This window comes from Nuphar pumila, chromosome 12 (genome assembly GCF_984573655.1).
Source record: "Nuphar pumila chromosome 12, dmNupPumi1.hap1.1, whole genome shotgun sequence".
Lineage (NCBI taxonomy): Eukaryota > Viridiplantae > Streptophyta > Magnoliopsida > Nymphaeales > Nymphaeaceae > Nuphar > Nuphar pumila.
In genome coordinates, this window is record NC_143260.1 from 100,689,621 (window position 1) to 100,703,045 (window position 13,425).

Below are 13,425 nucleotides of genomic sequence, written 5' to 3' on the forward strand. Positions count from 1 at the left end.
TATTTTTTTTATAAAACACGATTTTAGAGGAGTGTGTCTTTAGAATTTTTGGAAATTAATTGATTTTTTTTTTAGAAAACACATTTATGACCTAATTTGTAGTATAGATAGTATTGTTTCAACAGAAAAGACATCTTTCTCCTTGTATTTCATGCAACTTTTGTCTTTCTCCCTCTCTTCTCTTCTTTCCCCATTTTGATCTTGGTTGGTTCCTCCCTCGTTTTTTCTTTCCCTCATTTGTTTCATCTTGCTTTTAACCTTTGCTATCGCTAGCTTCTTCTTATCCCTATCGTCAGAGGTATGTGCAGCTTGGAGAGAGACTGTTTCTTCTTCTTAACTCTTCCATCGGAGGTAAACTGAGAGTTTTGCTTCTTCTTCCCCATCTCTCCATAGTTTATTATTTATATTAGCTTTTATTTATTTTATAAAATACATGCATAATATTTCATCATGGCATATAGCATAGTTTAATCTTCGTATATTTGTTATTTCCAACCTATCAGTATCACTAATGCATTTCCAACCCCAAGTTATTCTTTTCTAGGCATAAAAACCTCTAGAAATCACATTGATAGGCCAAAGGCTCCAATCTCAAAGATACTTGGTCCTCATATTGGCCCAGGCTAAAGAATGCGAACTTATAGCATTGAAGAAGATGAAATTTTGGAGTTGCATGGTTTTGCATCATAATTTTACTAATTGGGGAATTGGGTGCTGATTTTAACATGGTCCTTCCTGCATAATACAGTGACATGTTTTTGAGCCCTTAAGAGGAACTCATGGAAATGCAGTTTCTTTTCCTTTCTTTTTTTTTGTTTTGTAAGATTGGGCACTAAATGATATGCCATTTATCATAGCATACTAATCAAGAAAGAGAAAGTGCAAGATTAGGGTTGAGAGGAATACTTCAATATACAACCACATATTAGGTCAACCCCTTAAAAATAAAATTGTGCGCAAAAGGATATTTGACTTTTGATTGCTACAACATGACTTTAGATATGTACAAAACTTCCCCTAATAAATAATGTAAATTATAAGGGGGGTTATCATAACCACTAATACTACAATATTTTACATTTTTCATACTCTCTCTTAAACTTGAGATGACGCAAGAGGGATCATTCCAATTTTGAAAAGAAATGTCTTGAAATGAGTAGGTGAAAGACTTCGTAAACACATCTACAATTTGCTCTTCAAAATGCACATGCTCAAGAGAGACAATCCAATCTTCATAAGCTCTTATTATAAAGTGACAATCTATCTCAATATGTCTCGTTTGCTCATCAAATTCAAGATTTGTTGTTATATGAATAACACTCATATTGTCACATTATAAGGATGTGTAAAGAACCAAAAGAGCCTTTTGTCACAAACAAAAGTCTACCAAAAACCAAAGTGGACAATTACAAAAAGTGGTCACAATAAATACTCACAAATCCCACAAAGAGAATACACAAATAAGGCTCACAAACATTAAAAAAATATTAACTTATTAACAACCCAAAAATGCCAGAAAGTATTAGATTACAAGAGGGGATATATCCCCTTTTATACACAAGAGAGAGCAAAAAGAGTCATTGGAGCTAGTCCAATAACTCTATTTGCAGCCGTTGGACTAGCTCCAACTACTAGTCAAAGGCTAATCAACCTTGTATTGATTAGTCAAATGACAAAAATAAAATAAAATAGATGGAGAAAAAGGAAAAAATATTTACAATAAATATATATATATAAATATATATGCATATATAAGTGTATATACTTATAAATACATATACATACATATTGTATATACACATTATATGTATATACACATTATAACACTATCCCTCAAATTTACGATAAAATAACCGAAAGTTTGCTAAGAAGAAAGTGAAATCTATGAGCAATGAGAAGTTTGGTGAAGAAATCTGCCAATTGGTACTCTGATATGATATATGACAGATCAATAATGATTTAAAGATATTTTTCTTATACATAATAACAATTCATGTTGATGTGTTTGGTCCTTTTATGAAATTTGTGGTTGCTAGCAATGTAGATAATACTCTTATTATCACAACACATATTTTAAGCTTCTTAAATTTGGATTCTCATATGAGCTAACAATCTTTTTAGTTATACCACCTCCATTATAGTAGTGTTCATGACCCGGTAGTCAGCTTCAGTCAAAAGAAGAAAGACCATATGTTGTTTTTTGTATCGTCAAAACACAGAAACCCATGGTTGAGTGCCTATTGTTGGGATCACCTCCCCAATTTGCAAAAGTATATGCAAGTAAGTCTAAAGCAGATGAAGAAGACATAAACAAACCTCTAGAAAGAGTTTTTAAGATATTTAATGATATGCAAAATAACCCCCATGTGAACAGATGTGAGAGCATGCTGAAATTGACTAGTAGTGTGTACAATATGTATTATATCAGGTCTAGTAATTCACAAATAAGAAATGACTCCAACAAGCTACCAATAAGGTGTTGATCATAAAAAATCTCCCCATCATCAATTTTTATTTTGATATTTGTCACTTCGGGAGTATCAACCCTATTGTTATCTGTGATACCAACTTGAAAATAATATAAAAAACAAACTTAAATTGAGATAATAGATGTCCTCTAAGAGAATAACAACCTTTATACTTAGAAAGTATCTTAAAAAACCCAAATCAGTTATTTCAAAATCAATTTTAAGAATCCTTTTAATATTTTGAACTCCCTATTTTTTGCCTATAGTGTAATCATATCATCAACATAAAGAAGCAAAATAACAGTATATGCATCAAAATCCTTAACAAGCATAGTTGTGTCCGTCAAATAAGAACTAAAACCAATATTAGACATAACTCTGCTAAATCTATGATACTAACCTTTGGGAGTTTGTTTCAAACCATATAATGTATTTTGTAAGTAAATAACTTTTTCTTGAGAAATGTTCCCTCAATGTATACTTCTTTCATAAGATTTTCATTTGGAAAAATATTTTTAATGTCCATTTGATATATAGACTAATGCAATGAGGGTCCTAACTGTGGTCATGGGTGACAATATGAGTAAAACTTTTTTTATAATCTATGTCATACTCTTACAAATATTATTTGGCGACTAGTTTAGTTTTGTATGTTTCAAAGATCTCATTACTCTTATTTTTTTTATTTTCTATACCACGTACAACCTAAAAGTTTTTTTTTCTTGTGAAAGATTATGAATGATCTAAGTTTGAGCTTTTTTCAATGATTTTAATTTTACTCTCATTGCTTTCTATTGAAATGTTAGATTACCACATATGGATAGGTTTTTATAAGGTTCGAAAAATCAACGGTCCAAAATCTTTGTAAATTTTTGAAGCTTCAAATATCATTTTTTCATCCGAAATCCTCGTAAATCTATCATGCCCACCACATTTATTGGGTCAGAACTGCAAAAAAAATACTGAAAAGATGGAAAAACCCATTTAGCGTGTATCAATTTTGCACTTTATATATATATATATATATATATATATATATATATATATATATATATATATATATATATATATATATATATATATATATATATATATATATATATATATGCAACCACTAATACCATGCATTTGTGCCCACACTAATTGGAATTTAGGGTTCGGCTCATAGGCAGGGGAGAGTTTTCCCAAGAACTGCGACGAGCGTTTCTATAAAAACCTTCATATCCCATGACACGCAAACGCAATTTTTGTTTTGTTTTCACAGATCAGTGAGGGTTTTGGTTGCCACGCAAACGCTGTATTGAAGGGAGCACGCTCATGTGGAGGGCAGCTCTTAAAAAAAAAAAAACACAACGTAGCAGCCTGGCAATCTTTTTGCTTTTCTTTTTTTATTGCCCTAGGGAACAGCACTCGAACCAACAATGCATCTATAACGGATACTTTGTTGCTTCGACGGACGGTGGTGATGAAGAAGCTGCCTTTCTTTTTATCAAATTTGAAATTGAAAACTCACATTACACTATAGCATTAAATTAAACGCTGAAGCCGATCTGAAAACAAAACTCAAGACTTTGTTGTCCTAGTGGGGAGCATGATTCTGCGCTCCCAGTTCACTCATTTCTCCACATGATTCTACGCTCCCAGAGAGAGAGAGAGAGAGAGAGAGAGAGAGAGAGAGATCATTGAATTGCAAACAAAATAACGAACGATATATTTGGCTTTCATCTGTTTTTTAGTTTTTTTACTGCTTTTCCTATCAATGGTCGTTCACTGTTATCAATTTTCCTATCAATGGTCATTCACTGTTATCAATTGAATGACAGTGAATGACCCAGCTCCACAAGTCACGACTCGATATATGTTGGGTTCTTGGGGCTCAATCTAAATTAAGATTGTGTTTGGCGTTTGGCTTCGGAGCTCCTTCAGGGGAAACGCAAAGAGAGAGAGAGCGAACAGCATGGAGAGAAAACGCAAAGTCTTTGATCTTAATTGGATATAACCCTAAAGGGCCAATTACCCATACTCACACTCGGGCCCAGCTCAACAGGCATATGTGGTAGTCATTATAGGAACAAGTGTAAGAATTTACATATAAGTTATAAAGCCACAGCAAACTCAAACTTCTTGAATATGAGACTATTCCACGTCATCGAGTCCAAACTTTTTGAAAAGGAAAAAACAGCTCAAGTTTTTTTATTTGAATTCTCTCCCACCTCCTCTTCTTACATTAGCTATACGAGTCTTTTTCTTAATTTGAACACAAATGCTTTGATCAATACTGTTTAGTTTTAAGCAGTAATATACATTTTTTCCTTTATTGTCAAAATGTTCTAGTGCATATATGAACCATTAATTTTTCATTACTCTACAAATATATTCATTTAACACAAGTTTTATGTAAATATAACTTTTAAATCAGGTTAAGATGGTTAAGGAAATACAAGGAAGGTTGGACCAACTCATTACCCTCGTCATCAAGATGGGCTTTCATGAGTAAACCGACAAAAAAAAAAACTACGAATTTGAGACGAGACCACTTTTCAGCTAAGCGTCCGCTTTAAATGCCCACCACGACTCTCCCAACCCATCAAAACCCTCTCTCTCAAGCCAAAAGAATTATTCGGTAACGAAACGTAAAGACAGAAAACCCCCCATCGCTACATCTCCTGAACCACCAACCATGGCCCGAAAACCACCACCACCCGCCACCACCATAGCAGCGGCGCCGCTCCTTCTCCTGCTCCTCGTGCTCGTCACCACCGCCAACGCCGCGGCTCCACGCATCGGGGTGAACTACGGCACGGTCGGAGACAACCTCCCTCCGCCGACGCAGGTGGCCGAGTTCCTCCGGACCCGCACCTCCATCGACCGCGTGAAGCTCTTCGGCTCCGACCCTGCCCTGATCCAGGCGTTCTCCAGCACCGGCATCTCCGTCACGGTGGCCGTCGCCAACGACGAGATCCTCTCCCTCTCGAAGGCCCCCGGCGCCGCCCAGTGGATCGCCGCCCACGTCACCCCCTTCGTCCCCGCCACCAACATCACCCGCATCTCCGTCGGCAACGAGATCCTCGCCACCGGCGACAAGGTCCTCATCGCCCGCCTCCTCCCGGCGATGCGCTCCCTCCACTCCGCCCTCTCCGCCGCCGGCCTCGGCCGGATCCAGGTTTCCACGCCGCACTCCCTCGGCATCCTCTCCGTCTCTAACCCGCCGTCCTCCGGCCGATTCCGGCGGGGCTACGACCGCGTCATCTTCGCCCCGATGCTCGAATTCCACCGCTCCACGGGCTCGCCCTTCATGGTGAACCCCTACCCCTACTTCGGCTACACGCCGGAGACGCTGAACTACGCCCTGTTCCGACCGAACTCCGGCATCTACGACCCGGCGACCGGGCACAACTACACCAACATGTTCGACGGGCAGATGGACGCGGTGTACTCGGCGATGAAGCGGATGGGGTACGGCGACGTGGAGATCGTGGTGGCGGAGACGGGGTGGCCGTCGGTCGGCGACGCTGCCCAGCAGCCGGCGGTGAGCGTGGATAGCGCGCGGTCGTACAACGGGAACCTGATCCGGCACGTCACGTCGGGAAGGGGTACGCCACTGATGCCCGGTCGGACGTTCGAGACGTTCGTCTTCTCGCTCTTCGACGAGAACCTCAAGCCGGGGCCTACCGCCGAGCGCCACTTCGGGCTCTTCCAGGCCGACTTCACCCCCGTCTACGACGTGGGCGTCCTGCTCGACCAGGTTTGCACCACGAAACGAAACCATTAGACCCCTCTTTTGTTCTCCTCCTCTTTCTGATGAAAATATTCGAGTCCGTCGTCACACGACACGACACGACCCATTTCTGTTGACACCTGCCTTTAGCAGTTTTACCTTTTTAATGCTTTTTAAAAAAATCTTAACAATAGAGCTTCTTGCTCGACCTGGCTTGTTGCACCACGAAATGCAGCCATTATACCCTCATTTTTTCTGTCCATGTCTAAGACGCGACGCGACACGTATCATTTAGTTTTAACTTGTTTTAGAATTTTTAATTTACTTTCTAAAAATTTTAACAATATTTTCTATAAGATATATGTTTTACGTAAATACAAAAACAAATCAATGAAAAAATGAAAAAAGAAGAAGCCGTGTGATCGTCTGCGAGTAGAAGTTTTGCAAAACTCGCCTCTTGTGCTATTTCGAGTCACCCTCATTCGTGTCGCTCTCTCTCTCTCTCTCTCTCTCTCTCTTTCTCTCCAAAGTCTGTATATTTTTATAGAAGATATATACTGATGGCATTTTTTGTGTTGTGGTGGTTGCAGTCAGGGACGCCGGCGCCGGCGAGTTCAGCGCCATCTTCTTCGGGTAAGAGGTGGTGCGTGCCGACGGCGGGCGTGGACGAGAAGGCGCTGCAGGCCAACATCGAGTACGTCTGCAGCTCGGGCGTCGACTGCTCCCCGATCCAGTCGGGAGGAGCCTGCTTCGAGCCCTCCACCGTGCAGTCCCACGCTGCCTACGCCATGAACGCCTACTACCAGTACGCTGGTCGCCACGACTTCAACTGCGACTTCGCCCACACCGCCCTCATCACCACTTCCGACCCCAGTAAGCTTCACCAAACCCCACCAACCCCTCATTTCAGAGAGAAAATTAATTTTGTTTTCTCTTCTTATCACCGCTTTGAATTTCAAACCTACTTTTCTTTTTGTTTATGCCTGACAGGTTACGGCAACTGCATCTACAGCGCGTGAAAGTCGAGGCCATTGAAATAGAAACTTGAAAGAAAAAGCACCGGCTGTTTCGGCCGGAGCTTTAGAATTTGTTTTATTTAGGGATAAGCTGTGTGACTCACACTGGGTTGGGTTTGAACCTTTGAAGAAAAATGTAAAGGGTGTTTAGTGTGTGTCTGAGAAACTGCCTTATTTATAAACGTGTGTTGGTGGACTACTGCTCGTGGTGGACCGGTGTGCTGTTCATTCATTAATGGTCTCGTCAAAAATAGCTTTTTTGTTTCAGTCAGGTGGCGAGGAGTTTGGTGGGTGTTGAAAGCCACTAAGGCTGTACCCTCTTTGGACTTTGAAAGATTTTTGTTGTTGTTTTGTGTGGTCAGGTGGGTCGGGACAGGACACGGGTGAACGCGACTCGACACTAAGTTTTTTTTTTTTTTTCCTGGGGGGACACTAGTAGGGGTGGCAAAACCTGACACGACCCGCCAACCCGCCTCTTAGGCGGGTTCGGGTTGGGCTTAAGCCAACCCGTTTAATAAACGGGTTAGGCGGGTGGGTCAACCCGCCAACCCGTCTGCCAACCCGCCACCCCAACCCGTCAACCCGCCAACCCATCTGCCAACCCGTCGACCCGCAAACCTGAGAACCCGTTTACCCGACCCAACCCATTTATTAAATGGGTTGGCGGGTCGTGTCGGGTTACCCGTTTATTAAACGGGTCGGGTTCGTGTTTGCCACAGCCGACCCGTTTAATAAACGGGTCGGTCCGGGTTGAGGTATGCTGACCCGCCAACCCGACACGATTGCCACCCCTAGACACTAGTAAGTCACAAAACTTGTCTAGTCCAGGTCGTGACCTTGGTACTCAACCAAAACATGTCCAGCCTGCAAATTGGAATCAGGTTATTTGTCCAAACCCGATCAGACTACTCACGCTAGGCCTTTTCGTAAGCCAATACAGGCTCTAGTTAAACTGACTTGGATGCGACTTGGCCTGGATAGTGTCGAACAATGAGTCCATGTTACGATCTTACGTGCTCTCCACGAGTTTTTTTTCTCTTTTTGCTTTTCTTTTTTTTTTTTAAAGTCTCTTTTTTGCTTTTTTTTTTTGTTCATAAGTAGGGTAAATAAAACCACTTTTAGGACTGGCAAACAATAGGTATTCGGCTTGGTTAAACTCGTTAGATAATAATAAATATATTTTAGATATGTTTTACATGACATATTTTACGTGTATTTTTTTTATCTTATTTCTCTCAGCTCTAAAACAATGTGTTTTTCCTATAAACAATTCGCTTGGTTTGTTTCACTTGAACAGGTTATTTAGTTCGTGAAGTTTTTTTTTACCAGTATTAACCACTTCTCTCGCTAGTCGATTGGTATAAAAACTAGTCGGGTTTGGTTCAGACTCAGGTGAAACCAGACTTGGACCCAAATTTCTGGTATGGTATCAGGTCTGGACCCGAGTATAATCGGGTCCACTATAAGAGAAACCCTACTCAGACCTGATAAAAACTATATAAACCGGACCCGGACCATATCTGATAAAATAATATTTTTTTATCATTTTTACACTGAAAAATTGAAGGCCTTAATCAGAACTCAGGTCGTGCCAGGGTCTCGTATAAAATTTCACAAACTATACCTGAATCCATGTATTAACTGGACCTTCAGGTTCAGACCCGGGTCTTCTTATTTATCACCGTACCCATACCCTATAGGGTTTGGTCGGGATAAACCCAACTCGTTGACACCCCTAATAAGAAAAAAGGGGAGGGGAGGCTTGAAATAGGTAGACCAGAAAAGGGCATGCCTAGGGGTGTCAACAGGTCAGGTTTGATTCAGACCCAGGTGAAACCAGACCTGGCCCCAATTTTTTGGTATGGTATCGAGTCCAGACTCGAGTCTAATCTGACCCATCATAAGAGAAATCATACCCAAACCCGATAAGAACTACATAAACCAGACCCGGGTCATACCCGATAAAATAAATTTTTTATTATTTTTACATTGAAAATTTGTGGGTCTTAATCGGAACTAGGGTCAGGCTCGAGTCTGGTATAAAATTTCACAAATTATACCCGGGTCCATGTTTTAATCAGACCTTCAGGTTTTAATCGGGTCTTCTTATTTATCACCATACCCGTACCCTATAGGGTTTGATTCAGGTTGGGTCTGGGTAAACCAGACCTGTTGACACCCTTAGGCATGCCCATTGTGGCCGGCCCCATATTTTAAGCTGCTAAAAAGGGCATAGACACACGTTTTAGTGATCGGTTCCAAGTATTTTACAAAATACTCAGGCTACACAAAACACAGAAAATCGCTGTGCAAACAGATTAATTTTCTGATTAGTTGTGAACATATAAAGTCATTGCATGTGATGGGAAAACAAAAATCGCTGCCCAGCGAACTGTTGTGTTTTGTATAGTACGATCACTGGATATGCTCCGAGGTAGGGGTGGCAATTTCTGACACGACCCGCCAACCCGCCTCTTAGGCGGGTTCGGGTTGGGCTTAAGCCAACCCATTTAATAAACGGGTCGACCCACGTAACCCGTTTATTAAACAGGTCGGGTTCGGGTTGGGGGTATGCCAACCCGCCAACCCGGCTGACCCGTTTAATAAACGGGTTAGGCGGGTGGGTCAACCCACCAACCCGACCCGTCAACCCGTCTGCCCGACCCGTCAACCCGCCAACCTGCCTACCTGCCAACCCGATCCGTCAACCCGCCAACCCGACCCGCGAACCTGAAAACCCGTTTACCCGACCCAACCCATTTATTAAATGGGTTGGCGGGTCGTGTTGGGTTACCCGTTTATTAAACAGGTCGGATTCGTGTTTGCCACAGCCAACCCGTTTAATAAACGGGTTGGGTTCGGGTTGAGGTATGCTGACACGCCAACCCGCCAACCCGACCCGATTGCCACCCCTACTCCGAGGGGCATATGGGAGTTGGTGGCACCCATTTCCTTATTTTGCAACAGGTAGGGGGCGCAGATCAGGTCATGCTGAACATGAGCGTTTTTGTTCATGCGGACATCGTGGCCGTCTGTTTCCATTTTGGATGAATGCCACGTGGTTTTGTTGACTTTTGAGCTTTTTAAAATGCAAATCGGACGGCTATGATGTCAGCATGAGAAAAACGCTCATGTTCAGCATGACCTGATCCCCTTCCGTTCTCAAGACCCTAGACACCAGGATTTGGCTCTGCCTGTCGTACTTATGATCACTATCCTGACCGCATAAAACACCATGTCTGTGGGCTGACCGCTTGCCCCCAAAGAGTTGGCACACTTTGATTTGCGCAAGCGGTGACGACTATAGGATTTGAACCTAGACACCTTAACAGACTACGTCTCATCCCACTACGCCAAACCCCCTTTGGGTCAGAGATAGGTCAAGCTTGCAAGGTGCAATCAAGCTATGTTTACATTTGCATTAGTAGCCCCTCAACAATAAAGTGGGCCCACAATTCTTTTCTTGTTTTGGGAACAAACAATAACCCGATCCAAATAAAATCTATGGCTTCTTTGGAAGGTTTGAATGGTTTTGCTCTAGAGAGTGTGCTCAAATATTGAATTGTGCTACTCATTCTATGCAGTCTCAATTGATCCTCTATAAAATCTTTGTCATATGGGCCATGATCCAATAAGTTGATCCTCAGTGCTCCCTAAAATAATACCTAATGCCCTGTCTCGATTCTTTCCAGGGATCTTGAGATCCTCGGGTTAACATAGAGGAGAATTCAAATCTCCTGTCCCCAGTTTCTGACGAGAAGATAACCAAGACAGTGTTTGATGTGGACTGCGAAAGCTCCTGGCCCTGATGGATTCTCAGGTAGCTTTTTTACCTCTTTCTGATCTTTCATTTTCAAAGATATGTGTAGCCATCAAAGATTTTATCTTCAAGCATTAATGTCTCACATAGTTCTAAATCTTTAAAGAAGAAGGTGCGCTCAAGATGAGAGCATGTTTGAAAAATGATCATTTTCTAAATTTAGGCCAATTAACTTGTGTACATTTTTTTTTTTTTTTACAAAAATATTATTAAGATTGTGGTCTCTCGTATGACCCCCCATCCTCCAACGCATCATTTAGAAAAATCAGAGAGCTTTTTTGAAATGCAGGAATAACCCAGAAAGTATTCTCTTAATCCATGATCCTCGTCCACTCGATGGCTAACAACAAGATTGCCTCTATCATGTTTAAGACTAGGGATGGCAGTGGGGTGGGGTGGGGGACAAGGTCTCCACCCCCGCCTCCATCCCCGCCTTCATCCCCGTTTCATGTCCTCCATCCCCGGTTCAAACGGGGATGAGGCGGGGCGGGAATATTGCAGGGAAAAGTGGTCGGGGCGGGGACGGGGCGGGGCGGGGAAAAGTGCACGTCCATCCCCGCCTCCACCCCCGGACGGGGATGGATTTTAACCTTCGTCCCCGCCTCCATCACCGTTTCATACCCTTCATCCCCAGTCCAAACAGGGCGAGGCGGGGCGGGGCCCCGCTTTCCCCCGGTCCACTGCCATCCCTATTTAAGACGGATCTATCCATGGCAAGCAGGTTAGTACTCATCAAATTTGTTCTAGTATCTTTTCCTATATACTGAATGTCTTGATTCCTATTACTGGGTTCTGTGGTTTTTCAAATGGTGAAAATTATGAATTAGTTCCTATGACATGACTCTCCCTCCAATCACCATTTGGGACAAAGTTTGCAGGGCTAACCACCGAGGTGGTATCCCATGTGGTAAGCGGGGTCCTGTGTCAAGCTGAAGGCCCAGGATCAAATCCCCATGTCACATAGGGTGGCTGTTGTTTTGGTAGGGTCTGCCTAATCCCAGTTAGCCTTTCAAAAAAAAAAAAAGTTTGCAGGCCTAAAGATGAGGGTGGGCTGGGAATCAAATCATTAAAAGATCATAACTCTGCTTGCCTAGCAAAACAAGGTTGGTCGGTGATTCAAGATGATTCTAATCTATGGGTCAAAATTGTTAAATGTAAGTACCTTCAAAGGACTTCCATTTGGTACCCAAATTTTGTGGGCAGAGGTTCTCACGGATGCTTAACTCATGGTTAGCATTCAGGAAGGCATCAGATGGCGGGTCAAAAACAGCCAGCGGTTTTCCTTTTTAGGTAGACCCATTGGCTTCCACAAAATTTATATAGAATTTATTGGTACACCGATCTCCAAATCTCTTATCCAATTCCTTCTTCCCATTCGGGTGGCTGATATCTTTTACCAAGACTCGCTTGGGGATATGGATGTTCCCTCTAATGTGCAGCAAGTCGTAGTTAATGCTGGTTTTCAGGACTTCTCTACGATGATCCGCCCTGCTGAAAAAGACTCCCTCATGCTAGGCAACTCTTCAACTTTCTCAACACAGCAGTCATGGCAGATAAGTCGCACTTACTATCCCAAGCCCTCACACATGTGTTTCATTTGGTGCAAAGGACATTAGCCAAGGGCTGCTATAACCCTTGCATCATAAGGTTGTCTGCTCTCCCAAGATTGGCTTTAAAAACTGGGGTTTTCTATGGCCAAAGAGGAAGAACATCTTATCATCTTTTCATTGCATGTGTTGTCTTACATGACCAGGGCTGGCCATTTTTCATGCGGTGAGAAGAGAGGTGAACTCATTCGCTCTCCAACATATGAAACCGCCCAATAATGGGCCTTATCAAATGAAGCACATTTGAGCGTGCTTCGTTTGAGTAAGCATGAAATGAGGTGAAACCTATTACCGATTTTCTCTCTTTAAAGAAAAAATTGATAGGTCCCATAAAGCTAAGTAATAGCTACCCACTAGGTGAAACCACCATCATACTCTCCCTTATAAGGGAGAGGATCTCACACAACAAGTGATATAGAAAAATATCAAAAGTGAGAAATCCCCTCCTCAAGAATGTTGATGCATCTTTTTCAATAGAGTATTTTTGAGATATATTTTCAATAAAAATGTTTGTGCAAACCGTGCATCAAATCATAAAAACCGGTTCACACTAGTGGTGTAATCCGGGTTGAACTTAGGAAATGTGATAAGTACTTTGGTACCCCACACAGAACTACTTTTGTTGCCTTGAAAATAAAAAATAATTAACTAAATAAAAGAATGAGTGATGCCCTCTGCATAGGACTTATAAAGAATAATTAATGATTTTATTACATACCCACTGAAATAAATAAATAAAATAAAATAAATCCTAAACTAAAAAGAAAGAAAAGGTCTTTAGCTTAGAGCTTCTAGT

General features: G+C 41.9%; 1 protein-coding gene across 1 annotated transcript; it reads left to right on the forward strand.

The window, feature by feature from the left end:
* Window positions 1-5,072: 5,072 nt before the first annotated feature.
* On the forward strand, window positions 5,073-7,326 carry LOC149821322 (glucan endo-1,3-beta-glucosidase-like). The gene is made up of 3 exons (XM_089983133.1): window positions 5,073-6,213; window positions 6,777-7,059; window positions 7,177-7,326. Exons 1-3 carry the CDS (start codon window positions 5,149-5,151, stop codon window positions 7,203-7,205), a joined length of 1,377 nt encoding a protein of 458 aa, XP_089839259.1. The 5' UTR covers window positions 5,073-5,148; the 3' UTR covers window positions 7,206-7,326.
* Window positions 7,327-13,425: the final 6,099 nt, after the last annotated feature.

What these genes read in the sequence shown, in the direction of transcription:
- LOC149821322 (XM_089983133.1), top strand. Translation starts at nt 5,149, where the DNA reads ATGGCCCGAAAACCACCACCACCCGCCACCACCATAGCAGCGGCGCCG. An exon ending in TGGGCGTCCTGCTCGACCAG is followed by an intron (nt 6,214 to 6,776) that starts GTTTGCACCACG and finishes TGGTGGTTGCAG; the next exon opens with TCAGGGACGCCGGCGCCGGC. An exon ending in CATCACCACTTCCGACCCCA is followed by an intron (nt 7,060 to 7,176) that starts GTAAGCTTCACC and finishes TATGCCTGACAG; the next exon opens with GTTACGGCAACTGCATCTAC.